The 18,476-nt window shown below is 44.2% G+C and overlaps 1 protein-coding gene across 1 annotated transcript in view; it reads left to right on the forward strand.

Annotated features, from left to right (window-relative positions):
- ninl (ninein-like) overlaps nucleotides 1–18,476 on the forward strand; it is a 52,804-nt gene that overhangs the window by 22,567 nt on the left and 11,761 nt on the right. Inside the window, exons 17-25 of the mRNA XM_061746033.1 lie at nucleotides 3,061–3,184; nucleotides 9,988–10,050; nucleotides 10,655–10,854; nucleotides 11,751–11,831; nucleotides 11,947–12,071; nucleotides 13,756–13,893; nucleotides 16,313–17,113; nucleotides 18,083–18,187; nucleotides 18,278–18,347. Coding sequence (XP_061602017.1) covers nucleotides 3,061–3,184; nucleotides 9,988–10,050; nucleotides 10,655–10,854; nucleotides 11,751–11,831; nucleotides 11,947–12,071; nucleotides 13,756–13,893; nucleotides 16,313–17,113; nucleotides 18,083–18,187; nucleotides 18,278–18,347 — 1,707 coding nt within the window. The remainder of the gene's footprint in view (nucleotides 1–3,060; nucleotides 3,185–9,987; nucleotides 10,051–10,654; nucleotides 10,855–11,750; nucleotides 11,832–11,946; nucleotides 12,072–13,755; nucleotides 13,894–16,312; nucleotides 17,114–18,082; nucleotides 18,188–18,277; nucleotides 18,348–18,476) is intronic.

The raw sequence follows: 18,476 nt of genomic DNA on the forward strand, positions 1-18,476 counted from the left end.
AAATAATAATAACAATAATTAAAAAAAAACATTAGCTCTCAGGTGGGTTCAGGCCATATTAAGCAGGCTGGCCTCTTACCTTAAGTTAAAGCAAGTCACTGCAGCAGCGGCGGCGCAGTAGCATCTGCCCCGGAGCACTGGCCTCGACTTCACTTTCTTCACCAGAGGGGGGAGAGGAACGGGACCCTGTTGTGACATCGCCTCTCTCCTCATCTCTGGCTGACACTCACACCTTTTTTGATGTGAAATAAATTAAATACATTTTTTCCCTTAGAGTCCCACAATGGGAAAATTATTTTTCTCTGCATTTGACCCATTTTCTAGTTGAACTAGTAGCAGTGGTCTGCCATGCAATGGCACGGCGCCCGGGGAGCAGTAAGGGTTAAGGGCCTTGCTCAAGGGTCCAAGGTGGTTGACTTTTGGTTGCAATCCAGGGGCTTGAACCTGGTCCTCCAGACTCCAGCCCTCCTCTGTAACCACTAGGCTGCCACCCCCCACAAGTGTGCAAGTGACACACTCTGAGTTAGCTTCCGCTTAGCCATGTTATTGTGGCATCTCAACTAGCCGGCCTAGTCATTGCGCGGTGCTGGCGCACATGGCTAATTAGCATACATAAAGGTGCAGGACTTGTGTTAAACCAATAAAAGATTTGAATTGTGAATACTTGATATGGCGATCTCTTAAACATATTTAAATGACCATTAGTGACAATCAAATTATCATATTATATTATATAGCCTAATTTATTTATTTTTTTGACAACATTGAGACCCCCTAAATTTGGCTTTTGAGTCCTAGGGCGGCTCAAGGGTTAATCGGGAGGGTCCGAACCCCCCCGTATTTCACACTCTGGTTTCACCGCTGGGGGGAGTCGGTTCATGTTAAGATGTTTAAATGATTCTCCGATTACTAAACACTAACTAGAAGTTAACCAGCACTAACTAGAGGCTAACTAGAGGTTTACTAACTAACGGTTAACCAGCACTAACTAGAGGTTAACCAGCACTAACTAGAGGTTAACTAGCACTAACTAGAGGTTAACTAGCACTAACTAGAGGTTAACTAGCACTAACTAGAGGTTAACTAGCACTAACTAGAGGTTAACTAGCACTAACTAGAGGTTAACCAGCACTAACTAGAGGTTTACTAACACTAACTAGAGGTTTACTAACACTAACTAAAGGTTAACCAGCACTAACTAGAGGTTTACTAACACTAACTAAAGGTTAACCAGCACTAACTAGAGGTTTACTAACCACTAACTAGAGGTTTACTAACACTAACTAAAGGTTAACCAGCACTAACTAGAGGTTTACTAACACTAACTAAAGGTTAACCAGCACTAACTAGAGGTTTACTGACACTAACTAGAGGTTTACTGACACTAACTAGAGGTTTACTAACACTAACTAAAGGTTAACCAGCACTAACTAGAGGTTTACTAGCACTAACTAGAGGTTTACTAGCACTAACTAGAGGTTTACTAAACACTAACTAGAGGTTAACTAAACTAACTAGAGGTTTACTAACACTAACTAGAGGTTAACTAACACTAACTAGAGGTTTACTAACACTAACTAAAGGTTAACCAGCACTAACTAGAGGTTTACTAACACTAACTAGAGGTTTACTAGCACTAACTAGAGGTTAACTAGCACTAACTAGAGGTTAACTAGCACTAACTAGAGGTTTACTAACACTAACTAGAGGTTTACTAACACTAACTAGAGGTTTACTAACACTAACTAGAGGTTTACTAACACTAACTAGAGGTTTACTAACACTAACTAGAGATAAACTAACACTAACTAGAGATTAACTAAACTAACTAGAGGTTAACTAAACTAACTAGAGGTTTACTAAACACTAACTAGAGGTTTACTAACACTAACTAGAGGTTTACTAAACACTAACTAGAGGTTTACTAAACACTAACTAGAGGTTCAATAACACTAACTAGAGGTTTACTAAACACTAACTAGAGGTTTACTAACACTAACTAGAGGTTCACTAACACTAACTAGAGGTTCAATAACACTAACTAGAGGTTTACTAACACTAACTAGAGGTTTACTAACACTAACTAGAGGTTTACTAAACACTAACTAGAGGTTTACTAAACACTAACTAGAGGTTCAATAACACTAACTAGAGGTTTACTAAACACTAACTAGAGGTTTACTAAACACTAACTAGAGGTTTACTAAACACTAACTAGAGGTTTACTAAACACTAACTAGAGGTTTACTAACACTAACTAGAGGTTCACTAACACTAACTAGAGGTTCAATAACACTAACTAGAGGTTCAATAACACTAACTAGAGGTTTACTAACACTAACTAGAGGTTTACTAGCACTAACTAGATGTTTACTAAACTAACTAGAGGTTAACTAAACTAACTAGAGGTTAACTAAACTAACTAGAGGTTAACTAAACTAACTAGAGGTTTACTAACACTAACTAGAGGTTCAATAACACTAACTAGAGGTTCAATAACACTAACTAGAGGTTTACTAAACACTAACTAGAGGTTCAATAACACTAACTAGAGGTTTACTAACACTAACTAGAGGTTAACTAAACTAACTAGAGGTTTACTAACACTAACTAGAGGTTTACTAACACTAACTAGAGGTTAACTAGCACTAACTAGAGGTTTACTAACACTAACTAGAGGTTAACTAAACTAACTAGAGGTTAACTAAACTAACTAGAGGTTAACTAAACTAACTAGAGGTTTACTAGCACTAACTAGAGGTTTACTAGCACTAACTAGAGGTTTACTAGCACTAACTAGAGGTTTACTAGCACTAACTAGAGGTTTACTAGCACTAACTAGATGTTTACTAAACTAACTAGAGGTTAACTAAACTAACTAGAGGTTAACTAAACTAACTAGAGGTTTACTAAACTAACTAGAGGTTAACTAGCACTAACTAGTGGTTAACCAGCACTAACTAGATGTTAACTAACACTAATTCGAGGTTAACCAGCACTAACTAGAGGTTAACCAGCACTAACTAGCGGTTAACCAGCACTAACTAGTTCCTCCTCCAGGAACTGCGGGACAGGAACGATGAACTGAGTTCAGAGTTGGAGCTGCTGAAGAACCGGAGGAACAGGAAGTGGAGGCCAGGAGGGGGCGGGGCCAAGGACAGGTGTCAATCACCGTCAGAACCAGGTAACGACCAACAAGTGGTTTAAATCAGTGATTCTTAACCATAGGGCCGCGGCCCACACTTGGGCCGCGAGCGCCATCTAGTGGGCCGCGAAAAAAATTCAGTTTTGTACATGTGGGCCGCGGGGGCCGCGGGACTGCATAGCAACTCCCGACCAAATGAGGAGAAGAAGACCCTCAGCTAGCTCTAGGTGTAATAGTAAGAGAAATGGTGTGTGTTTATAGAGAAAATCCTTCATTTTGCACAGAGTAGGTTTAGATCCGCCAGGATCAGGGATCGATTACTTGGGTCTGCGCCCAGAGCGAGCGAGCGCGGCGTGATCATTTATCCTGACTCGTCCGCGCGGCCGGGGAGGTCGGTGCCGCTCGGGCGGTGGGCTCCATCGTTACTGCTGAAGGATTGTACATGTAGATGTGTCTGCTGGACTGGACTGTTGTTCGGGCTCGCAAAAGCATCGGAAAGTAACACGGCTGCAGCGGCCAGAGAGCTGCGGGTTCTGCCCGGCCGTCTCAGCTGATCAGGCTCGGATGAAATCCGACACGCGCAGTCCTGACAACTTATTAATGTAAATAAAACTTAGTAAGTTACTTAGTAAGTAATTAGCTTGACTCTTACAGAGATGAGAAGCCTAACAGGTGGAAAGGGAAGTTCAACCCAGAATGGACAGATTTATCCTGGTTCAGTTTACCCACTGGGACAAAACCAGTGTCTCATACGTTCAGAGACTGTGGCGTTCAAAGTGCGAAAGTGAAACGCCACTGAAACAAAACACAAAGTTTTTCATCAAACATATCCACTCAAGTCTGAACTGAAGTCACAGAAAATAAGCTGACCATCTTAAACATGTTTGGGTCCACATACAGCTGTGAAGCAGCTTTCTCCACAATGAACATAATTAAAACTAAATATCGTTCCAGGTTCATCAATGAAGGCAAGGCAAGGCAAGGCAAATTTATTTATATAGCACAATTCAACACAAGGTAATTCAAAGTGCTTTACATTGACATTAAAAGCGGCAAAACATAATTAGACAGTAAATAATTCGACATAATTAGACAGTAAATAACAAATAATAAGATGATAAGAAAAGAAGTAAAATAATAAAAGCACAAGCTGTTAAAAATAAGGGCAGTAGAATACAGCAGGTAAGTTTAATTTAGGAGTACGCTTGAGTAAACAGTAATGTTTTTAACCCTGATTTAAAGGAGCTGACAGTTGGAGCAGACCTCAGGTCTACAGGAAGTTTGTTCCACCGGTGAGGAGCAGAATAACTGAACGCTGATGAACCTTGCTTGGTTCTGGTTCTTGGGACACACAACAAACCAGATCCAGAAGACCTAAGGGGTCTGGGAGCTTCATAGGGAACTAAGAGATCCAGCATGTATTTTGGTCCAAGACCATTCAGTGCTTTGTAGACCAGCAGTAAGATTTTAAACTCTATCCTTTGACTAACTGGAAGCCAGTGTAGTGATTTCATGACCGGTGTAATGTGGTCCAGTTTCCTGGTGTTTGTAAGGACTCTGGCGGCAGCGTTCTGGATCAGCTGCAGCTGCCTGATAGATTTCTTGTTAAGGCCTGTAAAGATGCCATTGCAATAATCCAACCTACTGAAAATGAATGCATGAATAAGTTTTTCCATGTCTTGATTAGACAGAATACCCTTAATTCTAGATATGTTTTTTAGGTGGTAATAGGCAGATTTAGTGATAAACTTTAGATGGCTGTTGAAGTTCAGGTCTGAGTCAATAATTACACCCAGGTTTCTGGCTTGATTTGTAGCTGTCAATGACATGGAGCCAAGGTGAGCGCTGATCTTTTCCCTTTCATTTTTAGGGCCAAAAATTATCACCTCTGTCTTTTCTGCATTTAGCTGGAGAAAATTCTGGCACATCCACTCATTGATTTGGTGAATACAGTTACTCAATGAGATCAGGGGACTGTAGTCATGTGGTGACACTGAAATATAAAGCTGTGTGTCATCCGCATAAGTATGGTAGGAAATGTTGTGATGTTCCATAATCTGAGCTAGGGGTAGCATATAGATGTTGAATAGAAGCGGTCCGAGAATGGACCCTTGAGGAACCCCACATGTGATATTGGTTCTCTTAGACTCATGGTTTCCTATTGACACAAAGAAGGCCCTATCATGCAAGTAAGATTTAAACCATTGAAGCACAGTGCCGGTAAGTCCCACCCACTTTTCCAGTCTGCTGAGAAGAATGTTATGATCAACTGTGTCGAATGCAGCACTCAGATCCAATAATACCAGAACAGAGGATTTGCCTGCATCATTATTCAGATGAATATCATTAAGGACTTTGATGAGTACAGTCTCAGTGCTGTGGTGTGGCCGAAATCCAGACTGAAATACATTAAAGAGGTTGTTTTGCATCATAAAAGTATGGATTTGCTGGAAAACGACCTTTTCAATGATTTTCCCCAAAAATGGCAGATTTGATATTGGCCTATAGTTACTAAGTGTTGTAGCATCCAGATTTGATTTTTTTAGAAGAGGTTTTATTACTGCAGTTTTCAAGGCCTGGGGAAACTGGCCTGTTTGAAGAGAAGTATTTATTATCTGCAATACATCCGGAGCTATGCAGTTAAAAACTGTTTTGAAAAAGTTTGAGGGCAGAATATCAAGACAGCATGTTGTGGGCTTTAATTTTGAAACTGTTTCCGTTAGGGTTTTGTAATTTAAAACGCTGAACTGTCCCAGCTTTACTAAAGGATAGGAAGGCCAGAGTGTTATCATTCCTGAGGGGGAGCTGCACATTGCTTGTCTTATCTGTAATATTTTGTTTGTGAAAAAGTCAGCGAAGTCGTTACAGGTCTTTTTTGACAGCAGTTCAAGTGGGATTGAGGCTGCGGGGTTTGTCAGTCTTTCTACCACAGAAAACAATGCGCGAGTATTATTACCGTTTCTATTGATAATCTCTGAAAAATACGATTGCCTTGCATTCTTCAGTTTCTGGTTATAGTTGCGAAGACTTTCTTTATAAATGTTGTAATATACCTGAAGTTTGTTTTTGCGCCACTTGCGTTCTGCTTGTCTACATTTCCTTATCTGTTCTTTAACCAGTGTGGCGTTTCTCCATGGTGACTTTTTCCTCCCGGACAGAACTTTGGTCTTAATTGGGGCGATAGAATCAATAACAGTCATAACATTGGAACTGAAACTGTTAACAAGGTCATCAACTAGAACTGAGGGAAGGGTTGGTGATGGTGTAAAACCCTGGGTGAATAATGCACAGGTGTTATCATTTATATAACGCTTTCTGATTACCTCTGCTTCACCTTTCATAGGATTGGCAACAGTGGTCATTTTAAACAATACACAGTAGTGATCAGACAGAGCAACATCGTTCACCACAACCTCTGAGATATTAAGACCTTTGGAAATAATTAAATCTAAAACATGTCCTCGGTTATGCGTTGAATCTGTGACATGTTGGGAAAGCCCAAAATTATCCAGAATATTTAAAAGTTCCTTAGCACATCCATCTTTGGGATTATCAACATAAATGTTAAAATCACCCACTAAAACAACACAATCAAAATCCATGCACATTATTGACAGTAGTTTGGCAAACTCATCAAAAAACCTTGCATCATATTTGGGGGGTCTGTAGATGGTCACTAAGATTGCTCGACATGGGGATTTTAACTGAATGGCAACATATTCAAAGGAATCAAATTGACCATAAGACATTTTCTTACATTGGAAGCTGTCCTTGAACAGAGTGGCAACTCCGCCTCCTCTCCTATGTATTCTTGCTTCACTAAAGAAACTAAAATTCTGCGGTGTTGACTCAATAAGAACTGCTGCACTATTATCCTGACTTAACCAAGTTTCAGTTAAAAACATAAAATCAAGGTTGCGCTCGTTAATAAAATCATTGATTAAGAAAGATTTGCCAACCAGAGACCTGATATTTAAAAGGGCTAAATGTACATGTAAATCCTTAACAGGAGACACTGGTGAGATTCGAGGATGACATGCTATACTCAACAGATTGGCAGATTTAACTGAACTTTTTTCATTTCTCACCAGTTTGATACGTTTTCTGTTACCTATTATCACAGGGATAGAGAAAGCTGATTTAACTCCATGGGGCCCAGACTTTTCCTGGGACAGAACAATGTTAACATTGACATCACAACCTGGACCCGGCCCATATCAGACATCACTGATATGGTAGTTTAGAGGAGGTGAGGGGGGGCGGTGACTTTTGGTTAGCCGCTTTGTCCGAGGTGGTGGTTTGGGAGGGGTTGGGCGATGTGAGGGGCTAGATAAAGGATTTTGGCATGGTGTTAGTTGTAATCCAATATTCACCAGGCTTTTCATTCTGTCAGTGAATTCCAGGAGTGGGATGTCCTGACTGCCTGGAGACAGAAAGCTGGGTGGGCTCTCGGGGGGTGAGGGTCTGTCTCCTGTTGGGGCTGAGGGAGACTCCCCCTGTTGGAGTGAGGATAAGGATGATGATGCAGTTTCTCTCTGACTCAGTTTTCCATGGTCAGTCCTTGTCTCAGTGTTCTCATCCCAGCGCCGCCTTATCAGTTGTTTTGGAACGTCCTGCCTCTTGTTGTTGGTGGGGGCCTGTTTGTGACGTAGATGATAGAAAATGTTGCTGCTGAATAACTGTCCACCAGCCTTATTCAAACGAGAGCCACCTGCCCTAAAAAGGTGCTTGCGACCCCAAAAGATGAAATTATCAATGAAGTTAATTGATTGAGCAGCACATGCATCTTTAAGCCATCTGTTTAGCGCCATCAGCCTGCTGAATCTCTCATCTCCCTGCCGAACCGTCGGTATTGGTCCACTGAAAAAAACCTCCGTATTTAAACATGCAGCTGTGCTCATCAGATCAGTGAAGTCTTGCTTTAATATCTCTGATTGTTGCTTCCCAACATCAAGGGCTCCTGCAGAAGGAAGGGACTAATGAACACCTTCTCATGAGAACCTGACACCATCCAGCCCAGATTTAAAGTCCTGGCAGGAGAAGTTAGAGCTCAGTTCTCTCACTGAACGACAGAAAGTGAGGGCATAAGATTAAGGGGAAGAAAGAAAAACTGCAAAACTTTTAAATTGCTAAGATGTGTTTATATTAATTTATTATAAAAATGTGTTGAGACAATTAACAAAGAAAAGGGGAAATTCAAACTGCTGGTAAAGAAATAAAATAACATAGCATTTGAAAAATAAAATAAAATCTTATTTATTTATTTTATTTTTAAGAGAAAAAAATGTGTAATTGAAGTTACACATGTTAATGGGCAAATATGTACTTTTTTAATATAACAGTCAGATGCAGATGTCGATACAACTATGAGGCTACTTGAATATATATATATATATATATATATATATATATATATATATATATATATATATATATTTATTATGATGTTCTGGACCTTCGCTGCTATACAGTGTTAATATTTAACGGGCCTCGGGCCACTCTGTACTGAAAAAATTGGGCCCCAAGGTCAGAAAGGTTAAGAACCCCTGGTTTAAATAACCATGACAGTGGGCAGGGCCGGGGACGTGGCTCTGGGCAGGGCGTGGGCGGGGCTGGGGGCGTGGTCGAGGGCGTGGCTCTGGAAGGGTGCCGACCCCCGGAGTCAGAACCAGGTAACGACCAACAAGTGGTTTCAGTCAGTGATCTCCAACTCCCTTGGATGTAAATACACTGCAAACACACGTAAGAGCTATAAAGGAATAAAATAAAATAGAATTACACTTTCTACATTCATGTAAGTTTCATTTAACTTAAATACAGACCGACGCAGCTGCTGCTGCTCGGTCGGTAATAACAGCTACCGTTAACACAATACATGAGTAACCATGGCAACCAAAATCTCTACCGTTAACACAATACATGAGTAACCATGGCAACCAAAATCTCTACCGTTAACACAATACATGAGTAACCATGGCAACCAAAATCTCTACCGTTAACACAATACATGAGTAACCATGGCAACCAAAATCTCTACCGTTAACACAATACATGACAGTAACCATGGCAACCAAACTCAAGATGAACATAAATACGACATAAAATTTCCAAAGAAAACAAATCCTGATCAGCAGGAGCTTTTTGTGTCAGTTAGGCTCCACTTTAACATTCCTGACACTAGTTTAGTCTTTCAGACAAACTTTCTACTGCTGTTAAACTTTTACCGTTAAAGTCCGAAGAGCCGGATGTTTACAAGGTCTCAGTGAGACGCCTTCAAAATAAAAGCACTAAATATCGGTCTCCTTAATATATAACAAATAAGATAGAAGCCTGGCTTTAAATAACGTTAATGAGAAAACAAACTTAAAAACACATTTATAGAAATACTCATATTAAAGGTCATTTACAATTTCCATTATTTTATTTTTTCGAAAATGATGTTTTGTTATTATTTATTACTCATCATCATTATTATTATTATTATTACTCTACAGAAAATACCAGTTTTTAATGCCGATCATCTTTAGATTGGGCCATGAAAATATTGTCAGACATTAAACCGGTCCGGTTCAGAAAAGGTTGGAGACCAGTGATTTAAATAACCATAAGAGTGGGCGGGGCCAGCGTGATGACATCATCACCTCTACAAGAACCAAACCAGCAGGTTTGAGTCAAACATGAGACTTTCAGGACTTTCAGGTTGGATCAGGTGGAGGAGAGCGCGCGCGCACACACACACACACACACACACACACACACACACACACACACACACACACACACACACACACACACACACACACAGTGTTTAACTTCCTCCTGAGTTGTGTTTGTGTTTCCAGACTCAGACATGAAGCGCCGCTCGACTATGGAGGTTCAGAAGAACCTGCAGCCGGACAGAACTGGTGAGATACACACACACACATACACATACACACACCTATACGTATATACAGTATATGTATGTACACACGCGTATACTCACACATATACAGGACTGTCTCAGAAAATTATAATATTGTGATTTTCTGTAATGCAATTACAAAAACAATAATGTCATACATTCTGGATTCATTACAAATCAACTGAAATATTGCAAGCCTTTCATTATTTTAATATTGCTGATCATGGTTTACAGCTTAAGAAAACTCAAATATCCTATCTCCAAAAATTAGAATATTCTGGGAATCTTAATCTTAAACTGTAAACCATGATCAGCAATATTAAAATAATAAAAGGCTTAAATATTTCAGTTGATTTGTAATGAATCCAGAATGTATGACATTTTTATTTTTTGTAATTGCATTACAGAAAATAAAGAACTTTATCACAATATTCTAATTTTCCTGTATAGACACACACACACACACACACACACACACACACACACACACACACACACACACACACACACATACACACACACACACATAAACACACACAGACAGGTTTACCTGGACCCCAGAAACCAGCAGGTAACCCCCCCCCCCCCCCCCCCTCTGTCCTCAGCTCCACCCTCGGTTCCGGACCAGGTCTCAGCGCCAGACCGGGCCTCGATGCCGGACCACGTCTCAGTCCCGGACCAGACCTCGGACCCGGTTCCAGCCCGGACCTCGGTCCTCAGCATCCAGACAGAACTGGCCCTGGAGCAGATGAAGCAGCAGCAGCAGCAGGAGCTGCAGCAGCTGCACATCCAGATGGAGACACAGGTACGGGTTAGGGTTCTACCGGGTCTACAGGGGACCACTGGTACCACTGGGTCTACCGGGACCACTGGTACCACCGGGACCACCAGGCTGGGCCCTCTGGGCCGGTACCGCAGGCCCGGAGAGCTAACCCCCCTGTCCTCAAACAATTGTACATTTCGACTTTTTTCTCGACATTTAGACTTTTTCTCGACTTTTTTCTCGACATTTCAATTTTTTTTCTCAACATTTCGACGTTTTTCTCGAAATTGTACTTCAACATTAATCTCAACATTTTGATTTTTTTCTTGAAATTTCTACTTTTTTTCTCAACATTTCGACTTTTTTCTCGACTTTTTTCTCGACATTTCAATTTTTTTCTCAACATTTGGACTTTTTTCTCAACATTTCGACTGTTTTCTCCACTTTTTTCTCAACATTTTGACTTTTTTCTCGCTTTCTGCAGAAAGGGAAGCAAAGTCGGAGCTTTGCAGAGCAACATGGCTCTCTATGGATGCTCTCGACGAAATGCTTAGCTGTTTCCTCCTCTGCATCAGCTTTTTATTGAGAATTTGACAGGAAAATGACCATATAAGGTAGACAATGGACAATTGGAAGAAAACAGGAAACATACGGAGGTAACAGACATCGGGGTTAAAAGGTCACACGTGACATTTCAGTTAAAGAGGAACTAATCTGGTATGGTAGTAGTAAGTTTTAAAAAGAACACAAAGGGTCAATGGGTCACATGCTTTCCGGACAAAACGGGAAGTCTGAACAGATGCGTCCAAAAGACAATGGGACAGCTGTTAACAGGGCATGTGATAGTTTCATGAGGATAACTAGTTCAAAAGTTTGATTAATCTCACACTAACCTCCCCCCCCTGTCCTCAGGTGAACTAACCCCCCCCTGTTTCCAGGTGAACTACTACGAGCGCAGCCTGGAGATGATGAGGCAGAGCCTGGAGGTGGAGAGGAAGGACATCAGCCAGGCCTTCAAGGTGAGCAGGACCAGGGCCCGGGTTCAGGGCCGGGTCTGGGGGTTCTGACCCGGTTCTGACCTGGTCCTGACCCAGGTCTGGGGGTTCTGACCCGGTTCTGATCTCTCCTGTCCAGCTGGAGATCAGTGAGCTGGAGGAGCAGAAGTCCCGGTCGGAGCAGGAGGTGCAGCAGCTGAAGGAGGTTCTGACCCGACTGCAGACCCAACCAGGAGGGGGGCGGAGCCACGAGCAGGAACGCAGGTGAGCAGAACCGGCAGAACCGGCAGAACCAGCAGAACCAGCAGAACCGGCAGAACCGGCAGCTCTCATAGACAATGAATGGCAGCCGGACGCCTATGACGCTGTGACACTTTCAGTTTGAATCCAGGGTTAAACATCCTCCCTGATGTTCTCAGCTCGGTTCTGATCCGGGTCCAGAGGAGTCCTGGGGGGTCCAGGTTCTGATCAGAATCAGAAAAAGCTTTATTGCCAAGTCAGACATAAATCAGACGAGAGAACTTGAGTCCGGTTCACACCGATGGCACCATTAATACGGACGCCATTTTTTAGAGCAAGGATGACACTGGGATGGGGGGAAGGAGGGAAAGAAAAGGATCTTCACACTGTGTATTAATACCTAGTGTCAAGGTGCAAAAAAACACCTCAGCACAGAAAAGCAACATGCACACAACAAAACAACATCAAACTTGCATGGATATGGGGGGTGGGCAAGTCGGGGGGGGATCCCGGCACAGTTCATCCAAGTGAGGGCCGAGGCAGCGTGGCCCTTGAACCCGGCGTCCTGTCAGGGGGGCTGATAAGAGGGGGGGCCGGGAAGGGGTTGAGTTGAGCGAGGTGTGGTTATCAGTAAGTGTGTGTGAACTTCTCTCAGAGCTGCTCCTCAGCCAATGTCCTTGATGTTATCAGACGGCTCGGTACAGTTCTGAAACAGGTCCACAGATGTTCCTGAGAGGGGAGGGTTAGTGGGGGCAGAGTCACCTTGTTTACATTCCACCAGGGAGATTGTGACTGGAGCGGTCGGCCAAACCGCTCTGTCAAGGTCAGATTATAGAATCAACAATTATATTGAAAGAAAGGAAACAGACAGACTCAGTAATTTTCCGTCTGCCTTCAGTCTCTGGTTCATCAATGGCGACTCCAATCAGAAGAATTTGTGATCAATTCCCGCCAAGCCGAGCTTCCAACTTCTCCAAGGTCTTATCCATCTTGTCAAAAACCGCCGCCAGCCTGCGATTCTGTTCAAGAATCACATCCAGCTTACGGCTTTGCTCCCCCAACGTTAAAGTCTGAGTGTTGGTCCAGAGCTTATCCCCTCAGCCACGTCCGGCAGCTCTGAAAGAGCCAGAACAGCTGTCGACGACTTACACGTTTGTCGGTAGACCAGGAATCCCCCTCCTCCTATCAAGAGAAATCCTGCTATCATTAATCCAATTTATGAAGCATCTTCAACGTCCTCGACAGACAGAATCACCAAACACAACGGTTTCCAATGTTTCCAGGAATCCATTGTGTATCCGGCAAAAAATGTCTCATCGGGGCAGGAGGGCTCCCTTACCCCCTGACTTCTTGTCGCAACAATTTGGTCGATTGTGCTGAGAGACCAGTTAATCAATTCCATGATTGTAGAGTTTGGGAGGAGTGAAAAGAATAGACTCTGAAGACGAGACAGGACAAAAGCAGTAGCAGGGCAGATAGGGAGGGAGAGGAGCAGAAAAGCGTCCGCCTTCACTGAGAGCCGGAAGGAAAAAAAAAAACTAGACCCCCCAGGAGTCCCGGGGGATTAGTGGGAGCAGAGCATCTTGTTTTTCTTCCTCCAGGTTCTGATCCGGCTCAGCTGTGTCTCTGTTTCCCAGAATGCAGTGGGAGCGGGCCGAGCTGGAGCAGAACTTTGACCCGGTTCAGCAGCTGTGTCTCTGTTTCCCAGAATGCAGTGGGAGCGGGCCGAGCTGGAGCAGAACTTTGCCCGGGAGATCAGCAACCTGGTCCAGAACCTGAGAGCAGAGAAGGACCAAATGGAGGCCGAGCTGAGGCTGCAGATGGACCGGGAGGTTCTGGAGGCCAGGTGGGTGGACCGGGACCAGAACCAGAACTAGAACCAGAACTAGAACTAGACCGGGAGGTTCTGGAGGCCAGGTGGGTGGACCGGGACCAGAACCGGGGCCGGGGACTGGACCCACGTTAAAGTTAAAGTTCTGGTTTTACAGGTTTTTGAAGTGATTTTTTGTTTTTTAAATCATTTTGACACAAACATCTCCCAGTGGGCGGGGCTTCCCCGTTGGTCAGACATGTTTGAGTGACAGGTGTCGACACCAACAAGTGAAAATATTCTCAGTTGTTAGTGCTGGTTTGTGCAGAAAGGCATAACGGGTTAATTATGACACGATGACGTCTACAACCCCCCACTTTGTTTCTGTCCAGGTGAAGCGGTGGAGTGAGCGTGGTTTTCTTGAAGAAAGTGTGACGTTCCTGCTTTGGATCTACTGGGCCATTACATGTTGAAACAGTAGCAATATCAGCCAAAATTACACACATTACTCTCAACTAAAACAGGTGAACTGAGGCCCCGTTTCCACGTATCAGAAACGCTGGTGTTTTCATGCGTTTTGTTCGTTCGTTTACACGAAAACGAAGCTCAAAGTCTCCAAAAACCATCATTTCTGAAAACTCCGGCCAAAGTGTAGATTTTTCAAACCTCCGTCTTCACGTTTGCTTGTAAACAGAGAGAAACGGACATTTAGGCTTCAGAACGTCACATTATGAGACAGAAACGTCACCAGCGTCATGAGTGACACCTGTGGTTACAATTAGTTTGTAACCGTCAATATTTTCTTGTATTTTACCTGTTTTATATTCTAAAGTCACACTTAAAAGTAACTCCACTTCTCTGTCACTCCAAACCAAAGACTCTGGTTCATCTTGGAAGTAACTGGAAGTTACTCGTGTCATTTGTTGATGTTTTTTTCCAGGATTCTGATTGGCTAGCATGACTTTATCTTCTCGTTACACTGCCCCCTGTAGGTTTGGCTGCTCATAGCACCTTAACAGATATTTATGCAGGTTCCTGGAAATGATGGGATTTTTATAAACGTAGAGGGGGAAATATCTGTTTTTGAGAAATTTTGAGAAAAAAGACGAAATGTCGAGAAAAAAGTCGAAATATCGAGAAGAAAGTTGGAATTTTGAGAAGAGTCGAAATTTTGAGAAAAAGTCACAATTTTTAGAAAAAAGTCGAAATTTTGAGAAAAAAGTTGAAATGTCGCGAAGAAAGTCGAAATTTTGAGAAAAAAGTCGAAATTTTGAGAAAAAAGTCGAGAAGAAAGTAAAAATTTTGAGAAAAAAGTAAAAATTTTGAGAAAAAAGTAAAAATTTTGAGAAAAAAGTAAAAATTTTGAGAAAAAAGTCGAAATGTCGAGAAGAAAGTTGAAATTTTGAGACAAAAGTAAACATTTTGAGAATAGTCACATTTTTGAGACAAAAGTCAAAATGTTGAGAAGTAACTCCACTTCTCTGTCACTCCAAACCAAAGACTCTGGTTCATCTTGGAAGTAACTGGAAGTTACTCGTGTCATTTGTTGATGTTTTTTTCCAGGATTCTGATTGGCTAGCATGACTTTATCTTCTCGTTACACTGCCCCCTGTAGGTTTGGCTGCTCATAGCACCTTAACAGATATTTATGCAGGTTCCTGGAAATGATGGGAATTTTACAAACGTAGAGGGGGAAATATCTGTTTTTATAAATACCAGCTACGTGGAAACGTGGCCTTAGAAAACTTGCACAGAGTCTCAAACCTGGAAAAAACACCCAAAGCAGGAACGTCACACATTGTCCTCACGTAAACGACACAAATGTCCATCCCATAATACGTTTTTTCATTTTCCACTTTTCATGTGGTGACACTGAAATATAAAGTTGTGTGTCATCGGCATAAGTACGGTAGGAAATGTTATGATGTTCCATAATCTGAGTTAGCGCTAGCATCTGAGCTATCGGTAGCATCTGAGTTAGCAGTAGCATCTGAGCTAGCGGTAGCATCTGAGTTAGCGGTAGCATCTGAGCTAGTGGTAGCATCTGAGTTAGCGGTAGCATCTGAGCTAGCGGTAGCATCTGAGCTAGCGGTAGCATCTGAGTTAGCAGTAGCATCTGAGTTAGCGGTAGCATCTGAGTTAGCGGTAGCATCTGAGCTAGCGGTAGCATCTGAGCTAGCGGTAGCATCTGAGCTAGCGGTAGCATCTGAGCTAGCGGTAGCATCTGAGCTAGCGGTAGCATCTGAGCTAGCGGTAGCATCTGAGCTAGCGGTAGCATCTGAGCTAGCGGTAGCATCTGAGCTAGCGGTAGCATATAGATGTTGAATAGAAGCGGTCCCAGAATGGAACCACGTGTGATCTGGGTGAACTGGTCCGACCCGGTTCTGACCCGGTCCGATCCGGCGGTCCACCCCGGTGATCCGGTTCTGACCCGTTTCCCTGGTTCTGTGAGCAGGCAGGAGGCGGAGCAGCAGAGTGCATTCTGGGAGGAGGAGAACCGGGCCGAGGTCCGGCGCCTGCAGGAGGTTCTGGAAGGTTCTGGCCGGCGCTGCTCGGACCTGGAGGTCCAGAACCAGGACCTGGAGGTCCAGAACCAGGACCTGCAGAACCAGAACCAGGACCTGCAGAACCAGAACCAGGACCTGCAGAACCAGAACCAGCACCTGCAGGCCCGGCTGGAGTCCCAGGAGGTTCTGACCCGACGCCTGGAGCAGGAGCTGCAGCAGACCCGGACCCAGCAGGACCAGAACCAGAACCTGGTCCAGGAGAACCGGGCCTACACCCGGCTGGCCGACCAGCTGTCGACCCAGATCCTGGAGATGGAGGAGGAGAACCGGGCCCTTATGGACCAGAACCAGGACCAGAACCGGGCCCTGAGGGACCAGAACCAGGAGCTTGACCGGGCCCTGCAGGAGTCCCAGAACCAGAACCAGCAGCTAGACCGGGCCCTGCAGGAGTCCCAGAACCAGAACCAGCAGCTAGACCGGGCCCTGCAGGAGTCCCAGAACCAGAACCAGCAGCTAGACCGGGCCCTGCAGGAGTCCCAGAACCAGAACCAGCAGCTGGACCGGGCCCTGCAGGAGTCCCAGAACCAGAACCAGCAGCTAGACCGGGCCCTGCAGGACTCCCAGGCCCGGCTCGGGTCGGCCCAGCAGGACCGGGACCGGGAGAAGAGCATTATGGGTCGGCAGCTGGAGGATCTGGAGAACCTGGTTCTGGACCTGGAGAACCTGGTGGACCCGGGTCAGAACCACAGGTTGGTGCAGCATGAGACCCAGAACCAGAACCTGGTACCGGAACCAGGACCTGGTACCGGAACCAGGACTAACCTCCGTCGGCCCGGTCCAGACCCGACTAACTGCATCCTGAATGAATCCCCCACAATGCACTGCTGCACCTCTAACTGATTAACCTGCATGACTGACGACCGCCGCCAGAACCGCCGCCGGTCCGGACCCGGGTCTGGTCAGAACCACAGGACTGGACCCGGGTCACCTGGTCCGGTGCTGTGGTTCTGACTGTTGTGGAGTTTTGGGAAGTTTTGCACATTTCCCAGGTTAAGTAGGTTTGTTTTTTTTTTTAAAGGTTTTCCAGGTTTTTTTTTAAAGGTTTTCCAGGGTTTTTTTTAAGGTTTTCCAGGTTTTCTAGGTTTTTTTTAAGGTTTTCCAGGTCTTTTTTAAAGGTTTTCCAGGTTTTCTAGTTTGTTTTTTTTTAAGGTTTTCCAGGTCTTTTTTAAAGGTTTTCTAGGTTTTTTTTAAGGTTTTTCAGGTCTTTTTTAAAGGTTTTCCAGGTTTTCTAGGTTTTTTTTAAGGTTTTCCAGGTCTGTTTTAAAGGTTTTCCAGGTCTTTTTTAGAGGTTTTCCAGGTTTTCTAGGTCTTTTTTAAGGGTTTTTTTTAAAGGTTTTCCAGGTTTTCTTAAAAGGTTTTCCAGGTTTTTTTTTAAAGGTTTTCCAGGTTTAAAAAAAATCTTTCCCAGGTTTAGTAGTTTTTTTCCAGGTTACATACAGCATGTAGCAGCCGCTTCTATCGGACTAAACTCTAACTGGCAGAAACAGAATCTACAACAAAAGTCCAGGATTTAAAAATCCTCCAGGACTTTCCAGGACCAGTTCAGTTCCTCCGACAGAACCGACACACGTGGATCAGATCCTGGTTCTGTGACCCTGGTCTGGTCAGAACCACCGGTCCGGTCCTGGTTCTGGTTCCGACTGTAGTTCTCTCCCCAGGACCCGGATGGAGGAGGTTCGGTCGGAGAACCGGGCCCTGCAGGAGAACCTGGAGGTTCTGCAGCAGCAGGTCCAGAACCTGCAAGAGGACCAAGTCCAGAACAGGTGAGGCGGGGGTTTGGGGGTGGGTCCCTCAGTGGTCACCTGACCCGTCACCCGACCCGTCACCTGACACCTGTTCCTTGTTCCTGATAGGCGGCGGCTGGAGGAGGCGGAGCTTCAGCACCAGAGGAGCAGAGAGGAGGAGGAGCTACTGCAGGCAGAGGTGGGAACCGCCCACTTCCTGGTCCCCCGGGGGAACCGCCCACTTCCTGGTCCCCCGGGGGAACCGCCCACTTCCTGGTCCCCCGGGGGAACCGCCCACTTCCTGGTCCCCCCGGGGGAACCGCTGTTG

This window comes from Cololabis saira, chromosome 17 (genome assembly GCF_033807715.1).
Source record: "Cololabis saira isolate AMF1-May2022 chromosome 17, fColSai1.1, whole genome shotgun sequence".
Classification (NCBI taxonomy): domain Eukaryota; kingdom Metazoa; phylum Chordata; class Actinopteri; order Beloniformes; family Belonidae; genus Cololabis; species Cololabis saira.